This window comes from Taeniopygia guttata, chromosome 2 (assembly GCF_048771995.1).
Source record: "Taeniopygia guttata chromosome 2, bTaeGut7.mat, whole genome shotgun sequence".
Classification (NCBI taxonomy): domain Eukaryota; kingdom Metazoa; phylum Chordata; class Aves; order Passeriformes; family Estrildidae; genus Taeniopygia; species Taeniopygia guttata.
In genome coordinates, this window is record NC_133026.1 from 37,067,419 (window position 1) to 37,085,718 (window position 18,300).

General features: G+C 38.9%; 2 protein-coding genes across 5 annotated transcripts in view; one reads left to right on the forward strand and one right to left on the reverse strand.

Moving 5' to 3' along the window:
* Positions 1-8,603, forward strand: part of KAT2B (lysine acetyltransferase 2B) — a 40,734-nt gene extending 32,131 nt beyond the window's left edge. The window contains exons 14-18 of one of the 3 annotated variants that reach the window (XM_030264968.4): positions 2,053-2,167; positions 2,937-2,973; positions 3,335-3,398; positions 3,470-3,580; positions 6,688-6,877. In XM_030264968.4, the coding sequence (XP_030120828.1) occupies positions 2,053-2,167; positions 2,937-2,973; positions 3,335-3,398; positions 3,470-3,532 (279 nt within the window). In that variant the 3' untranslated portion in view covers positions 3,533-3,580; positions 6,688-6,877. Of the gene's footprint in view, positions 1-2,052; positions 2,168-2,936; positions 2,974-3,334; positions 3,399-3,469; positions 3,581-6,687 lie in introns of all 3 variants that reach the window. The other 2 variants (XM_030264967.2, XM_030264969.3) reach the window with 2 other exon arrangements.
* A 1,119-nt stretch (positions 8,604-9,722) lies between these two features.
* SGO1 (shugoshin 1) lies at positions 9,723-14,718 on the reverse strand. Of its 2 annotated transcripts, none has more exons than XM_002194379.6 (9): positions 14,425-14,718; positions 13,921-14,063; positions 13,641-13,837; positions 13,120-13,224; positions 12,592-12,656; positions 12,293-12,432; positions 10,866-11,711; positions 10,507-10,681; positions 9,723-10,270 (listed from the first exon to the last, which is right to left on the reverse strand). In XM_002194379.6, exons 2-9 carry the CDS (start codon positions 14,054-14,056, stop codon positions 10,129-10,131), a joined length of 1,806 nt encoding a protein of 601 aa, XP_002194415.3. In that variant the 5' UTR covers positions 14,057-14,063; positions 14,425-14,718; the 3' UTR covers positions 9,723-10,128. The 2 variants fall into 2 exon arrangements, with proteins under 2 accessions (XP_002194415.3, XP_030120830.2); XM_030264970.4 differs by lacking the exon at positions 14,425-14,718 and adding an exon at positions 14,239-14,392.
* Between the last annotated feature and the right edge of the window lie 3,582 nt (positions 14,719-18,300).

Consider the following 18,300-nt stretch of genomic DNA (forward strand, 5'->3'; position numbering starts at 1 on the left):
CTTTCTGATGTGATGATGTTTTTACATTTAATTTACAAGGTTTTTAAACTTTACTTACTGGGAAAGTTTTCATATGTCCATACAACAGGGACCATAAGCTTTTCCTCTTTCATTTCTGCTTGGTTGCATTACCCTTCAGGTTGCTGCTGGACATCCAGCTGCCCCTCAGGGATGGGATGTTGTTAGTGTGGACAGTGGATGTGTCTCTGGTAGTCTGTTACATCTTAGGCATGCCTAATTACAGTAGTTCAGTTCTGGGCCCAAACCATCGATGTAACATTGCACTTCTGAAAACTTGTTAGTTTTCAAAATTTTGCCTCTGGTACTGCTTTGTTAGGTTTCTTTACTCTCTTATTTTTTCTTCACTCTCTTCACTCACATTATTCTAAAGAACTTGGAGACACCCCTCTTGTAGATAAAGTGCTCTGGTCCTCTAGACAGCTCATGTCTAAAATTATTAGGAGGAAAGCTGCTGTTATGCACTGATCTGTGCTGTTGATCTTCTCTGAGAATAATTACATACAGCTTTGGAAATGCATCTTAGGATTGCCCACCTATCATTAAAAACACCAATCAGGCCTTTTACTCTTCCTGTTGCAAGGAAATTTAGAAATAGCCCTCACAGTCTGCAGCCTCATGGAGAATGTTTGCTTGTCTGTGTGTATTAAAGGCAGGGAAAATGCTGCCTGGACATAAAAAGAATTTGGAAAGTTGACAGTTGGTACTATGTACCGATTTTCTTGAGTGCTGGTATTGGCCAGTACTAGCCATCAGGCTTTTCAGGATCTATCCTTCTAGAAGTGAAATTTTTCATGGTATTTAAGCTTTTATTTAAAGAACTGGAGTATATTGCAACCTATGGCTGCTAAGACCATATCACCTGACACTTTATCAGTACTGTTTACAGTCATTCTGGCAAATATGAAAATTCCCTCTATGCAAAGCTTTGTGACCTCCTGACTGGTGAGTAATCACTGGTACTGATTGAACAGCTTGCTTTAATCAGGAAGAGCCACTAGTTCCTAAATTATAAGAAGGGCTTAAGTTGGATGTAATAATTAATTTGAAATTATTTTCATATTATGCTGGAATCTGCTCATGGTGCTGTTGTATATTGTATTCCTCTTAACATTTCTAAGCTCTTTTGAAAGTCTGGTTTTACCTTTTTCTCTTCTTTGAGAGGAAATACTATGTATGAGGGAGTGAAGTTCCTTAAAAATAAAAACATGTCAATTTTTATTATTTCCAAAGAAAATATTCTATCAGATTGGTGGTCTGCATGGCTGTGCATTTGTTTATTTCAAGTTATGAAGTTTTGAAAATCACATATCCAGGACACACAAATCTTAGATAAGTGTCTAAGTGGATATAAAAGGCACCAAAGCAAATTGCTTAGAATTTGAGGTAATAAGATTGCAAAGTTAAACAGAGTGTATCCAGGAGTAGGAAAAGCTTTTCCCTAACATTTGCAAGAGGGAGTAGAATTTTGGTTCTGAAGAGTGTGGCATCATTCTGACATCCTCCAGAGAAAATCTTTCATGAGAGTATCTTTGATTGTTACATAAGCAACTCCTACAGATAGATATATGGAGACTTTGAAGTGAATGGGCTTCTAATTTTTAAAATTTTGGAATGTGAACATATATGTGAATCAAAATACATGCATTCAATATGTGCCTTGAAATTTTTGATCAGCTGTGCTGAAGCATTTCAGAAGTTCCAGCTATTAAAATTTTATAGCCAGTTCTCAAACCTTCTTCCAGAAAATTTCCTTTTCTGCCTCTGCTCCTGTCTTCCCAAGAGCTGTGCAGCTTGTGATAGTAGAACCAGCAATGACTCCTTTTTTTCCAGATTTGTGCCAAAATAGCTGAGAGACTTAGTAGCTTGATTTGCAGAATGGTCAGGTAGCTCAGCCCCATTACCAGCTTCATGGAAAAGGACTGCAAGGTTAGGAAGTGAGAATATTTCTGTTCATCACAGTTTTGCAATAATCTTCTGGGTGACTTTAGATCAAATTAATTATTTTTTGTTTTCTCTGCTACTTTATTACAGATAATTAAAAAGCTCATAGAAAGGAAGCAAGCTCAAATACGAAAAGTTTATCCTGGCCTTTCTTGCTTCAAAGATGGAGTACGGCAGATTCCTATAGAAAGCATTCCTGGAATTAGTATGTATCAATCTCTTTTAATGTAGCACATAAGCAGAATAGCCCAAGAAAGGTCTGAGACTAGAAATACTAATGTAGTCACATATTTCTTTTTGATTAGAAGGCAATTGTTTTGGTCTGCTGATTTGATTTCTGTGAAGATTATTGTGTTTCCATTACAACTGCTGTCTTTGAGATTTCCCCAAGGCATGCCAGGTTGATCCTATTTTATGGACGTGTGTATAATTTTACTTATATGTGAGCCCTCTTTGATTTGTATCACAGTGTAGGTGGCAGTTTCCCTCTGGCACCATTTTAATGTACTGTACTTCTGAACAACAGTGATTTCGTTGCTAGGCATGAACTTGCAGGACAAAACAGAATTGAAAAAAAAAAAATTAAGCATCATATTTTGGGGGACTTTTTTTCAGCTATGCTTTTCTGTAATTTATTCTTTGTCCCTGGGGAATCAGATTGGATAACTTTGTCATGATTATTCTTTACAGGGGTGAGTTGCAGTAAAATATGTATTGAATTATTGAAAAGAAATGTGTTTCATATAGAAATATTTTAGAATCTTTTCAGCAGTCTGGTGGAAGAGTCATGTAGGAAACTGAATGGAGCTGTGGACTAGATGGTTATGTTATTTGTTAGGAGTAGCTTTCATTAAAACAAACCCATTTTACTGCAGTAGTGCTGAAATGGCTTTTCTTCTTTGAGTTGCCATAACTCAGTTAATGTTTTGACCTACTGTAGTTCCCATGTAATATCTCATATTGTTGGTGTACAGGAGAGACTGGCTGGAAACCAAGTGGAAAAGAAAGAGGGTAAGTGCTACACAAAGTAAAATGTTGAAGCAGTTGGGATATTCCTTTGAGAAAAGTCTTTAAACAATGTCACTTGATATTTACTTCCATTCACTGGAAATCCAATGATGATACGAGAGATGAGTTCTTAAGTGGCTTTTTGGTGGTATTTTTTATTTTATTTTTTATTGTGGGCAAGTGTGGTTTGGGTAGTGGGATTCTTTTTTTGAGGATTTTTGTTTGGGTTTGTTTGCTTGTTTTAAATTTTATTTCTGACATTAAATGCATGAAACTTTGGAGTTCCTTTTAGGTAAGATGCAAATTGTAAGGATGAAGATAAGGGACTCAAACTAATCTTTTTGTATTGATATTTTCCTTCAAGTAAGGAGGCCAAGGATCCAGATCAACTTTACAGCACATTGAAAACCATCCTGCAGCAAGTGAAGGTGAGTGCTAGCTCTAGTTTACTTTCTGTAAATATTTTTAAATTATTTCCAATATCTAGTTTCCATATTAGATACCTTACTTTTTTCTTTACCAAAGAGCCATCAAAGCGCTTGGCCCTTCATGGAACCTGTGAAGAGAACAGAAGCTCCTGGATATTATGAAGTTATAAGGTTTCCCATGGGTAATGCCATTAACATTTTTTAAGTAGAGTTTAAAAATCATTATAGCTGCAGACATAGCAGATAAATTTTAATCTGATTGTTTTATGGTAAAAGATGTATGTTACCTGCAGATGAATACCTTGCAGCTCTGAAGTGTCAAGAGTGTGATGCTGTCATTTGAAACTGATGAGTGCCCTGTGACCTTTGTGAAACGTGTGGTGTACATATCTGAAATCTTAGTGTGCCCTAGAGAACTCTAACAAGCTCTTAAGTGGTGCAGTCAGCTAGAAGCTTTCAGGAGTAGCTTGTGTAGGTGAGTTGTAGGGATATATTCTTGTGTGTGGTAACTGATCATTGCAGATCCTACTCATGATAAAAAACCTGAAGGCAAACTTTCAGGAGCACCTGAGCATTTGAGTTGCTTTGAAATACAGATTTAAGTTTTCTAAATCATATAGAAAAACCATTTTCAAAGGTCACAGGGTTTTCTAACTAAGTCTTAACACTTTGCTCCAATCTAAGTTTAGGAAAATGCTTAATGAAACTAATTTTTAAGCTAACATTTGTCTTTATCTTTTAGATCTGCCACAATTGTCTGAGATTACATTTATTTGTTCATTTATTTTTACTTCTAAGTAACACAGCTATTGTTTATGTAGGAGTGCTTGCAAGGGAAGCACACAACTGCTAATAATGTTTTTCTTTTGACTGCTTCTCTTATGACCCAGCTTTTGACTTCTGGGACATATAATTTCAATGATAATTCAGCGATACTCTAAACAAATGCTTCATTTGTACTGCACCAGATTTAAAACTGAATTCTAGCACTCGTCCCTCATTTATGCAATACTCACCTTTATCAATCTGATTACAGTTTCTGAACCCTTATATATTGTTAGAGAATGAAATACAGGTTCATGGCAGGCTACTAGCCATCATTTTCTCAGAGAATAAAAGCATTTGTTCATGTTGCTTTGCATGGACTCCAAGCCCATGTCTATCAATTTAGTTCAATTATTTTTTTTTATATTCAAATTACCATTCCCAAATAGCATTCCCAAATAGATGTACATATACTTTATAAACCAACCCCTGGCTTCCTGTACTCCCCAAAAAATTTATTTTCTACCAATGAAGAAAAAGAATGTGAGCCCCCTTCTCTGGCAGAGTTTTCTCTATCTGCTTTTCTGGACAGATCTAGCTCAGAAATCTGTTTAATCTGAACAGTGGTTGCAAATAACTTACCTGAGTTGGCAAACTCAAAGTAGGACTGTTGTCTGTCCTTTCCTTGTTCAGATGCATTACACTAGAGGCAGGGGCAGCAAGTTTACTTTAAGGATTAACTGAGGTCTTTGGTTTAGATTTGCTTTGTTTTTTTCAGCTAAGGAAGCCAGCATGACTAAACTGTGCCTTGATTCATGATAAACTTTAGATTTCCTTCTACTGTCCCTGCCAGCATACTGATACTGTAAAAAGTTGCCCAGACAAGATATAACAGTTGCCTTTATGTTTGTGTACAGACTAAATTGTACAGTTTTTGAGAGGTATGGCTGTAAATTTTTTTTACTACTCCTAAGGTCAATTCTCATGTATAAATGCTTTTTTTTGCCCGTTTTAAGTGCTCTTCAGGTGCTGTATCAAGCAATACTCTTTGGGGGTTTTCCCTTTTCATCTGCCATTCAAAAGCTGTATGGCTGAGTGACAGATGGAACCAAATTTTCACTGTGCTTAGAGGAGAACAGCTTAACTGTCTAGCCAGGCAACATTTGCTGTAGAGTGGGCTGAATAGCCTTCTCAGCTGGGTGCTATAATTAGTCTATGGATATCTAGTTTAGGTATTAGGTATTAGGTATAGGCGCCTGAATTTCAGACTTGAAATTTCAGACAGAGCTGAATGAGCCTTTACTTTTGCAAAATACTGTGCAAATCTAGGGAGTGGCAAGTTCTGTACCATTGGAAAAAGTATTTGAGAGTGTCCATCAAACTTTCCTTGAATAATCCCATCTTGACAATTTGACAGGGTTTCCTCTCTTTTAATAAATTCAAATCTCCCTTAAAAAAACCAAACCCACCCCCCAAAACCCCCTAAACCATTACCAAAACAAAAAATACAACCATATTTTTAAATCTGAAGTTGAAAAGTTTAATTCCTTTGCATTGGAGGTCTTTGGTCTCTGGTGTCCTTGCAATACTCATTGACATTAAGTCAATTCAGCTACTTCTGTTGCAGTTTCACAAAGGTGCTGCTGAGGCCTGGCTCAAGCATTGCTAAAAAATTAGTTGTTAGAGCATCTGAGGTGAGAAAAGCCAAGGCATCCAGCACACCTCCCACTCCTTCTATTCCTGTACTCACTCCTAGAACACTTGTAATGTAGACAGAATTTTTAAATGCCTGATGAGAATTACTGGGAAAGCGACTGTGTGGAGAACACTGAGATGATTTACATATTTTATGGATGACTGATTTTAGTATAAAGGAGAACACTTCTTAAAGAATGTTCTGTAAGTAAATGCTTTGCATGATGCCCTGAAAGCAGGGGAGATCTGTTCTCACATGATTCTTAAAAAGGATATACAATTATAAACTCTGAAGAGGTAATAAAAATATATGTGGCGCATAGAACAAATTTTATCTTTTTTTCAAGGCTGCAAATCCTGGTTGTAGTGAAGACCAATGTATCTTCTCTGCTGTGTTTGCACAGCAGTAAGGATTTTAGGTTAACATACATGTTTTATGATGTTTGAATTCTTTGCCCATATATCCCTAAGGCCCCCTCCAGCAGAGCTGAGAACAGGTTGTCTCAGGACAGTCAGAAGAGCATTAGGGACATCTACTAACCAAGAAAACTCAGAGCTCTAAGTATGAGAACAGAACAAAAAAAGCTTTAATGCTTAAAGAATTAAAAAGAAACGCTACATAAATTCATCCTTACAGTGAGATATTGCTTAGTTCCAGCAGCTCAGTTGCTTTTGAAGCTAAAATACAGACCCTGCCTTAGGTGAAGGCAATTTCCATTCCAAATCCTAGCTTTGCCAGTTCATGTTAAATGACAAATCAGTCTGAAGGGACATTGCACACAAAACATATTTGAATCCAACACTGTTAATCTATTTTTCTTCTGTGCAGATCTCAAAACAATGAGTGAGCGACTCAAGAACAGGTACTACGTGTCTAAGAAATTATTCATGGCAGACTTACAGCGAGTCTTTACAAACTGCAGAGAGTACAACCCCCCCGAGAGTGAATACTACAAATGTGCCAATATACTGGAGAAATTCTTCTACACAAAAATTAAAGAAGCTGGATTAATTGACAAGTGACACTGTCTTTTTTACAACCAAATAGTGTGCCTATGTTATGGACAGGGAAAGCCGTTCTATATCTGAGTTGTGGGACTTTCAAGAAACTTCTGTTTAATACTTAGCACTTTTAAAAACCCTTTTAGTTTTGCAAACATGTATTATACTGAAGTTACAAAAATTATTTTATTAAAATGCTTTATAATGTATTTAATTACAGAATATTTCTTTTGTGTGCCGATTACCTTATGTTCCTAATAAGTTTATCAGCTACAGCCTCAGAAACCCCACAAACATGGGGGAAGTTGCACATGTTTGGGAAGATGAAGAAAATTCCCAGACAACAGATGTTATAGCTTACCTAATGCAGTACCTATTTGATAAAGTTTTATTATTTTTTCCAGTAAAAAAGAAAATCATAAGGGAAAACAACAGGTGTGGGGGGGTTCTAAAACACTTGTTTCTTTGTAGAATCTTTTTATAAGATATTATTTTTTAAAAGAAACACTCAGCTGGTTGAGAAGCTGTGAGAGAAGAGCAGTCAGTTCTGAAAAAGGACTGCATGTGATCTTTGATAGATGCAAGCTTTTTCTATTCATTTTCAGTTTTGATAACTATTTTACCTGCAAATTGTAATCTCATAACCACTCTTAAAAAAAAAAAAAGAAAAAAAATCTGCCTAGGTGCGTAATGTCTTAGTGACTTGGCTTATGCAGGACATAAGTACCCAAAATAACTTTAGAGACTACTTTGCATCTACTAGACAATTTTAATTGGCTTAGTAGAGTTAAGGTTTTATGCACTTCATTATCCACCCTACTTACTACTCCTCACTGCTAAATTCTTTAGATTGTTCAGCAGAAATAAGACTATTATACACAAAGGAAAGACAACATAGGACAGCTTTGAGCTTAGATACTTGGTTCTGTGGTAAACTGGATTTTCTACCGAGCTTTATTGTAAATGCATATTAACTGTGATTATTTAGACCCAGGAACATATTAACATTATACAACTCTTAGTATATCTTCAAAAAGAACACACACTCATATATACATATAATATATATATACATTTTGCTGCTTACACTACATTTAAGAGGTACACCTAAATCCTTAATGGAGATGAGTACAGGCCAAAAAGCTGTCCCTTGACATTTTCTAATTAGAGTTTGTAAATTATAACTGCTTTTGTGAAAAACAGATTAAACTTTCATTCTTGGTGTTTTATATTTACAGATGTTACACTGGTAAAATTGAAGTTATGAGACTGAAAAAAACACAATCCTGTGCTGTGTCAAAGAATCTATTCCTGCAAAATATCTGTGCAATGTTTGATCACAGATCAATTCAGCAAGGAAATGTCAGGAACTATCTAGAAGTAGTAAATGTGGGATCTATAACAAAGGTACAGTGAGTACTTTTTCTTAAATAGCCAGAACAGGATACTATAAACCTGTTTTGTAGACTGGGCCTACAGATGCACCTGTTAAGCTTGGTAACCTGTGAATTTTTGTTATTTTCAGAGTAGATTTTCTTATTGTCTTTCAATCAGATTGTCTCTTCTATACTGAAACGTGTTTTCTAATTTAAGAATTAATATTTTCATAGATACTGTGCAATAAAGTTATGGTAGGATATGTGGTTTTGCAAATGCTTTAACAGCTGATGAACTTTACATTTGTCAAATTAATATATTGTACTGGTACAGAATAGTTTTAAATTATATATGTACAAAACCCTACTTATTTTGGTCTCTTTTTTTCATTACTTGGTACTTCATCACTTCAATTTTTCAAGCTTGCTCAATCCAGTAAGAAAATAACTACCCAGACCCACTACACCTACCTTGAGTTGCTCTACAATCACCGTGTTGTTTTTCTCTCCCTGCTAAAACAGCTGTTGCAGATTTGTTTTATGAAAGAGCACCTGAGGTTCACAGAATACCCTGAAGGATCTTTAAGTGCACCTCTAACACGAATGACTGATACAGGGATAGAACCCACAACCTTGGCATTGTTAGGACCAGGCTCTAATCAATATAGTCCAACCACTCTGCTTAAGTTCCTCTAGTCCTGGAATTCCAGACTGAGATGGTGAGGCCTTCTGGCTAGAATTTTAGGATACAAAGGTAAAACTAAGTTTCCACTCAAACATCCAAAGGCTGTGTTGTGAACAAGTCAGTAGCTGCAGCTTGTATTATTATTGGGAGCCATGGAAGATGCTACAAATAAAATAGTAATTAATAGTTACTGAAAGGGAGAGATCTTGCACCTATTGACGTGGAACAGGCAGTCTTACAAAACAAAGGAAGAGCTTGTAGGTTTTGTGTTTTCCCCATAGGTGTTTAGAATATAGCTTTCATTTGGGTATTCTCAAACCTATTAATATTTAGGTGTGTGTCAGGCAAAGTAAAAGTAGTTTGAATGGTGGACAGTTGATAACACTGTTCTCATCTGCAGCCTAGTGTGGCACCAAATAGCACAAGCTCAAATGTGGTACCTCTTGTTCTGGGAAAGGCACTGGGCAAAGCAGGGACAAAATTATTATAAACTGTTATGAGTGTTCCACAACAGCTAGGATCCAAGTGGAGCCTTGTTCACCAATCTTTACAAGAAATTTGCTTTGTTTCTGTCTGGTTGATGCTAACTTGCACTCAGTGCAGGACCAACTAAGCCTAAACTGCTGGTTTTGAGAGTTGCAGCTACAGAATCAAATTACAGCTGCTGAGTTGCTTCTAAACAGTGCTTATCCACCACATAAGATGGGGACAGAGTACACAGGCCTGTAATGCCCACTGCTGACATTAGTGCCCTTGGAGCAACTGTGGAAACTACCAAAAGAACACAAATTCACTCAGAGCTATTTCCAGATACTAAGATGTTTATTCTAAGATTCAACATGAAACTATATCTATCACATAAACAAGATCTGTACAAACACAGTTATTAAAAATACTTGCTGCTCTAAACATTTTAAGTGCCTAAAGTTCACCCATACAATGACATTCACCATGTATCTTATATCCATCAGAGATTTCTCATACTCGCAGATCCATTCAAAAGGAGCTTGAATAGAATCACTTCAGTTATAAAAGTAATCAATTCATATAATTAAAAATAAGTCACTAAAATAAATCCAGGCCCCCATAATCTGATATCCTTAGTACTAGACACACAACTATTTACATATTTATATAACATATTGTGCAACAAAATATTTAATCCAGGAAATTACTTCATGGCAGAAGCATGGTTTTGCTGAGAAACTCAAAGACAACTAACCAATTTCTCATTGGATCTTTTCATAGCATCTTTCTTATGAGAACGTCGTTTAGCATCTTTTTTCATCTTGAAAATTGGAGAGCACAGGAACTTTGTATCTGTGAATGGATCTCCTCTCCTGAGTTTCCTGTTTGAAAAAAAAAAGGCAAAACTGAGTTCTGTTCCCTACGTTACTTAAAACAATAACTTTTAGCTAGTAAGCTCCATTTCACATGAACTAGGCTGTATTATTAACTCTAGAATTTGAGTTCTTTGAGCTCTTTTTTTAAGGCCTTGATTTCAAGATCTAAATAAGCCTTTCAAATCCTCTATTGGATGGAATATCATGGACTTCATGTCAAACTGAAAAGTAAAGACACCTACCCTACAATACTTGGTTCTTTGTAGTTCACAGTAACAGTACAGCTTCGCCGCTTGCGTTTTGGAGACTGAAGTCCTTCACCTTCAGGGACAATTTCTGCATCCCCAGTGCTGGGGAGCACTGCAGCTCTATTGGTAACATCACAGAGATGCCCACGAGGTGGGTCAGAAGGCTGCTCTGTGAAGAAATTAGGCACAGTTCAGATAAGTGAGCTTTGAAGAAAATCTAACCATTCTTAAAACATTACTGTTTTGGTTGTTATTAAAAAAAAAAAAAAACTAAAATAAAAAAGCGTAAATCTTCTAAATAATGTTATCTTTCAAGAAAACAAAACCAATTACAGAACACTTTCTGTACTTACTAATAGACTTATGACTTGATTTGTTTTCAGTCTCTTCTTCATGACTGAGCTTCTGCTCACGCTGTGCCAAACATCTTTTAGACCTTGGCCTTGGATGGATTGGTGACGTAGGGCTCTCATCCACTGAACTTTGCCTTTTCTTTGATTTACTCTTGTAAGGCTCATAGAGGCTGTCATCTGAGTCACCTCCACTACTGCTTGACTCAATGGTATTGGTTTCAGCTGAGTCTTCTTCACCCTCCACTTCAGTATCGCTGTCGTCCGCCTTGTTTTGTCGGAAAGGTGTAAGATGGACACTCTCTTCGAAATGAAAGTCATAAGCATCACTGATGCCACCCAAGAAATTCTGCTTTTCTTTAGAAGACTCTTTACCCAGTTTTCCTCGTCTTTGTTGGGAAGTAAGTGGCCATTCCAGTTTTCCTTTCTGGCGCTTTTCTTTCCTTCGTTGAGGGTTTTCTCTGCTTTTACACTTCGGTTGTTTAAGATCAGAATTACATTTTAATTTGAACTGTGCAGTTTCAGAAGTTTTTTGCCTCAACACTGGCTCTGAATTGACCTTGCTTTCATTCAAGTGAGGAACAGCTGCATTTACATTTCCTGTAGCACACTTCTCTAGACTTTCCTCAAGCCTTATTTCATTCTGTTCAGAAAGTTCTTTTACTGAATCAGGTACTTCTAAATGGTCCAAGACATCAGTACAAATTACATCAGGGTTCCTCATCGTCAAAAAGCGACGTCTGGTGGATACACTTTTTGGTAACTCATTACCAAATCCAAACTTTATACTTGAAGAAACATTTTCCATCTCTGGTTCTGTGTTGTTCAGATGAAAATCAGATGGCTGTCCTTGTAATTGAAGGAAAAATGTCATATTAAAGGCAAACAGAAAAACCATGTTAAGATTTTGTGCAAAAATTCTAAACCTGTCAAAAATTCATACTATTCTTTGGGTTTTCTCTACAGATTTTTATAAACTAGTATTTGGCAATTGAGATAAGCTCTGTTTAATATAGCTTCCATGCAGAAAACAGTTGGGTAATATAACACTAGTATTTTCCTATAAACTGTTCCTTTTGGAAGGGTTATTTACAGATCATTTATTTTCCTGAGTATTTTGCTTTGTTAACAAGTTTTTATTGATTTCATAAGTGCTAACGACTGTATAAAGGCAATTTTACTTGGTTGAACTGTTTGATAGATAACAAAACTGGATTGCAGCTATAGAGAAGATAAAGCAGTTTCAAATTCCTCCCCAATTTGCTGGACATCTCCATTCAAAAATTTTACCAGCATTAGTAATTTCCCTTTATGACAAGCAGAAAGTTACTTATTAGTTCCTTCACAAGCAGCAATTTTTTTAACTTGTACTTGCACATTGTTTTCCTAATTCAAAAACAGAGCAATGTCTGATACTTTGATTTAGTTACCTTCACTTGGAATTATATTGGTAAAGGAAATGTCACTGTAAGGTTCCACACAGATCTTTGACAAAGAATTTCTGTCACCACCAGCTTCCATCTCACTCGGAAGTACCGGACCATCTTCAAGAACACACTTTAAAGGTCCTCTAGAGAAAATACCAAAGGTAGTGTTTACTGAACAGCAATAGAATTTAACACAAGGAAGTTTTCATTACATTGGGTTGCTTCCCTTTTTCCAGTCAGAAAATTAAACTCCCTGTAACAGAGTTTCCAAACATAGACAGGCATTAATCAATGATACTTACATTGGATGTGTTGGTCCTGTGACACTGCAACAGTTTCCAGGACCTGAAGAAAGCACTCTCCGATTCTGTCAACAAAATAAATCTTATTGTGATGAAAAGGCTGAAACAGGCTTGCACCATCTACAAATTTTAAACAGCCAAGCTACTCCAGGAAGCACCAAAGAGGCCCTTAACTCTCTTTCTGTGTAGCTCACACCAAGTGCTGTGGGTGTTAGCCAGCCACCTTCTCAGCCTCTGCACATCAGCGCATTCATCCCCAGCTCAATCCTACAAGCGGACAGGGGAAGGAACTGTGCATAAAACCCCAGGAAATCAGGGTGCTCCAACCACTGCCTAGCAGAGCCTCAATCCCACTTATAACTTACTGACACACCCCCACAGTGTCCACCCCTGGGATACTGGGAAATGTGGGACTACTCCTTCCTCTGAACTAGGGCTCAGATCTAAAAATCGATGTGCATCTATGGTGGAAGAAGTGAAGACAATCAGGAACAGAAATCCTGCTCCTCAAGAGGAAAAGGCACTTACTAGATCTATGGAGCACAAATTCTTTGCTGGGCCAAGGAGCATGATGGAGTCCTGTAAATTCTGAGACACTTTGGAAATTATCTCATTCAAGGCTGACAGTTGGTTCTAATGGACAAAGGAAGGACAGTAACACTGTTACTATTGTACTCTAGTATCAACTACAAACGTATCAGCATTATGAGATAACTAAAATCTGAAGAAATTGCTGTCAGGTGCCTTCACATGTGATAAGCTCCCTACAAAATTCACAGAATACAGACTTTAATTTTTGTTAATCTTAATTAAGATTTTATGTTTACTCTTTCTTATTTTAAATAAATGAGGAAGAGAAGTAAGAAAAAAAAATTCATTACCACATGTCAGTGTATCCAAAGCAGCATACCAGGTTAGGTGAAAAAAAACCCATTGAACATACTGAAGTAATGTTTTATGAAACATTTAAGATCATAAAGATATCTATCAATGGATTGGTACAGATTCTGATGTTCAGCTTCACCAGCTCATATAGTTATTAAAAATACCTCCACATGTCCTTGTTCTTGCTGGAACCTATGATTTCTTTGCAAGTCAAACATCTGAGCCTTCAAAATGTGATAATCTTTCCTTAGCTGAAGAATGGTATCTTCAGCTTCCCTCAGTTTGAGCTTGTGTTCTTGCAAGGACAGAGCCAGGTCTCTGTTGTTTGCTTGAATGATCTTAATTTTGTTGGAGTTGTTGGCTGCAACACAACAGTACGTGTTTCAAATGGGTTTGAAAAGAAAACAAATAAAAGATAAATCCTAAGATACTTGGGCATCTTACTTGCTCTTTTGGCCTTTACGGTGGAGAACTTGGTAGTTTTACCCAGTCTTGACCATTTCTGAGCTCTTTTCTCTTTCATGCGTTGTTTTATATCACTCAGACTGTCTTTGAAGGACTTCCTCGAGTATTCCGCCATCTTCTACCTTTAAAAGTAGAAAGTGTGAGGAACCCACGAAGCTGGGGTTGCACCACGCGCCCCCAGCGCCAAAAGAAAAGGCACAGGGACAGATGAATAATGCTCGGGGCAGTTTTAAGCGGAGGTACACACACAGCAGAGACCCACAGCCAGGAAAAGACACCAGCTCTGGCCATTCTCACCGCAGCTGCTGCAGCGAGGCCGTCCCGGAACTGCAAAACGCTCGGTGCCCGCGGCAGGGCCGGGCAGGGCTTTAAACACCGGGGCCGGCCAAGAGCGCGGCTCGGTCTCCCGAGGTGCCGGCAGCCGGCCCCTGCTCCTCTAGCTGCCGGCACAGCGCCCCAGCACCCCGCACCGCCCGGCCGTACCTCCTCGGGAGGGCGAGCGCGGAGCCGGGCACCTCCCCGCCGGCCGCGGCCGCCCGAGCCCCGGCGGAAGCGGGAGGGCCGCACGACTACGGGCGCAGTAGCGGCCCGGATTTTCCCTCGTCCCGCAGCTCGGTGTCCCCTTTCTGCGCACGTCCAGCTCCTCGTCTCCCCGCTGTGCCCGGCAGTACCCCGCTCCGGCCCGGCTCCCGCTCCGGCCGTGCCCGGGAAGCGCAGGAGCGGCCGCTCGGCCCCGCGGGGCGGCACCACCGCGCCCGCCGCCGCCACGCGCCGTTCAAACGCCGCCGCCGCCGCCTCCCATTGGTGCGTCCCGAGCCCGCGTCACGCCGCGAGGGCCGCGCGCACCCGCGCCTGGCCCCGCCCACCGCGGCACCGCCTCAGCCGCCGCGGGGTGAGGGGCTGCGGTCGGGCGGCAGGGCCGGCAGACTGAACAACTTAATTTGGGGTGCTTTACTGCCTGTGGGCGCTCCTTGCAGCAGTCAGCTTCTCACTGAGTTGCACTGTGAGATTTACCCACGGCCAGGCCGCGAAGTGTAGGGCAAGCGCGAGAGGAAAGCGAATGCCTTTGCTAACGATTAGATGGCTGAAGGTGTGCATATTAAAGTCTCTGAAGTAGGTCTTGGTCTCTCTAACTTCGGGCAGCAGGTTTGTTGGGTAGCCCAGGCAGCTTGGCTTGTGGAACAGACAAGGGGCTGCATAGCCTGGACTTCTGAACTTAGGGGTAAAATAGTATGTTCAGTGGGGCGATGAATATGTGCCAGGCGGTTCGGAAAGGCTGCACCTTCCTGGTACCTCAGCAGTGGGTAAGGGAAGAGGGCAACATGCGGCTGGGAGCTCAGGATAAAAGGATGCTGTGCCCTCCGAAACCTCAAGAGAGAAAATTCTGCATGTGTATGTCCCAGTGAACTCTATTCAAATAAAGTTACAGGACTCCTCTATCTCCTTTTTGGACATAAGCTTCTCTGGTGTAAAGTGGATTTTCCTGACAAGTGTGAGCAAATTTACATCTTCTGTGTGCTTATACGCATCTTTGCAGTGTGCTGAACCACTGAGAGAAATGAGAGAAAAAAATTCACCTAAACGATGTCTTATTAACAGAATAAATGGTATTCTTGATTCTGTTAAATCAGCATTTCATAGCTGCTGCACTTTTTTTTGGTCTTACAGCTATTCCTGATTTCCTGGTTTTATTCATTACAGCTTGGATATGTTGTAGCAATCTGATTTCAAACTTGAAAAATTCTCATGGATCGTGACGGAAACCATGCTGTACGTGCTTTTGTCCTTTCCTGCTCCTTGCAAGGTCATGTAATTTTTCTTTTTCCACTTCAGCCTTGAAGGCCTCATCTGTGTAGTTTTTACAGTAGTATATGTGAATATTTAACTTATTCTCCTACTTCATCAATTGATACCGTTAAAGTTGGTGTTGCATTCCTATTAGCAAAGTTGTCCTGCAAACCTGGCCCTGGATGCAGTGTGACGATCCCCTTTGGAGACATGAGATCATGTAAAAAACCCATATTTTCTTTAGGATTCAGCATGAAAAATTATGAGCAATTTACACACAATATAGACACACTTACTTACTTGTAACACACAAAACCACAGCAACCCACAATCTTATTTTCTCATTACATGTTTTTTTCTTTTTTCTCATCTGCTTGACAGCATCTAAGTAATATCCACCAGGCCATCCTTCCAGCCCCAAAAAACTCTCCCAAAACAAAACCAATCCTCACAGGCCTGGGGGAAAAAGAAAATAAATGTTTTTAAAAACCTAACCAAGCAATCAAAAAAACCCAAATCCACCTCAGTTTCCCTTCCCCTCTCTCTCTCCCTCACCAAACCAGAAGAAAAACAGAGACACACTGGACATTAAAAATCACATAGTTTGTAGAAATGCTGTTTTTTTGCTATTGTATGATTAGCTTCACATCCCCTTCCCTCAGGCCCCTTACTGTTTTAAAGGCCATAATTGGGTGCATGCATCTACTCAGCCGCAGTAAAAAGTGTCACCTGGAGCCTTGCAAATCTCTGTCTCTAAACGTAGATGAAAATATCTAGTTTAACTCAGCTACTGGAGGCTTGGAGGGTTGTTTTTCAGCCTTTTAAATTTTTTTCCAGCTTGGCACAGCTATTCTAACCCAAAGCAATACCTTTCCCTACAAACTTTGTCTTGCTTAAAGGCAGCAGGTGTTTTGCATTTGGCCAAGCAGCAATTGATAGTTCCCAGCAATGCTGGTGAGGTGTTTTATCCATTAGTCATTTATTAGCTTGACACAAATACACTGGTTGTGATTAAATGAACCCTGTTTTGATTAAAAAATAAAGCTTTCCCCATTACTATCTAAGTGCCACTCTTAATTATTTTTTTTTGTCCTGAGTATACTTATATCAAGATTAAAAATCCTCTCTTCACTTTTTTTTTCATTCTATTGTTCCCACATTACAGCTCTTTTAGAAACACTTTGGAATATTTCTGCAGATTATATTTTATTTCCTGTATTTGAATTTCTATATCCTGATAATCACATTTTCCCTGTTACTGAGGTGTGCTCCTTTGTGCATTAGTCTCATCTCTAGACAGTTTTGTTTCTATTAGATTATTTGCAGGTTACACCCCCTGTATCATTTTACTTATTTATAGCGGAGGATTCCAAGTAGTGAATTTTTCTAGCTCAACTGAATCTTTGCTGTAAGCAGTTTCGTGTTTTCCTCTATAAAGATTAATTCTGTCATTGATGCCAGAGTTGCTGTGGATTATTAGTTTATTTCTAGCGGGTGTACTTGTGTGGCAAAACAGCTGCTGCTGCAACTGGAATTGCAGTATGGAAAGATTTGCTCTCATCTTAGATTTATTGTCTTGCATTACAAGGCAAGTTGCTTCATATAACAACAGCAAATTACAAGAATCTGAACTGGGATTCTGGGAGCATTCTGGATTCTTCTTATCAGAGTTGTCTTGAATGTGATATTACATGGTGATGTCCAATACATTCTGTTAGGGCTCAAAGGAAGTTGTTTTTCCCAACTAAGCAAACAACAAGGTATTAAATATCCTGTGCAAATTTAAATAAGTTACTTCTATTGCTACCAAAACCAATGTCTTCAAATAAATGGAATTTTAACTTTTTGAGTGAATGCTTATGAGAGACATTGATAAACCAGTACTTGATGGAAAATATTTTTACAACTTCTACTGGTTTCAATAACAGGATGAAGTGTATGGCTCTATAAGAACAGACGTTTAGATTTGTTGTATCTACTTTTTCACTTGTTTTGGTGATCACCAGTAGGGCACAGAAGAGCAGCCATGATGTGGTGACCAATGGCAAGCTTTTGTTGATGCAGGCAGCTGGGTAACCTCCAGATACCCAATTTAAATACCCCACCCATTTTTAAGCTGCTCCACGTCCAAGCCTACATCAGACAACCACAGTGGTGATATTGGTACTGTCTGGTGTTAACCATCAGAGTAGCTGAGTTAGGATGGTACATGTGATTCATATTTTACTACCTCTACCACAAAGAGGTACAGAGCTGGAAATCACAATGTACAGAATACAGCGCGTTCTGTGTGGACAAAAGGAAAAGTGCATACAATGTACTGTTCTGCATAGTACCAAATTAATGAATCCTGCAAGTGTCCTGTTAGAGGACATCCTTAGAAGTGGCTTTTACACATCAGCATTATTTCCTTCCTTTAGCAGAGAGAGAGAGACGATTAGTGGCACACAGGACTGTCTTGCTTTCCATTACCTTTTGCGTTTGGGAAGATCATTTATGTCTTGCTGAATCAGCTCTGTTCTCATTTGCTGTGCCATGCTGCTGCTGCTGCCTCGCAGTACTTTTCTGCTT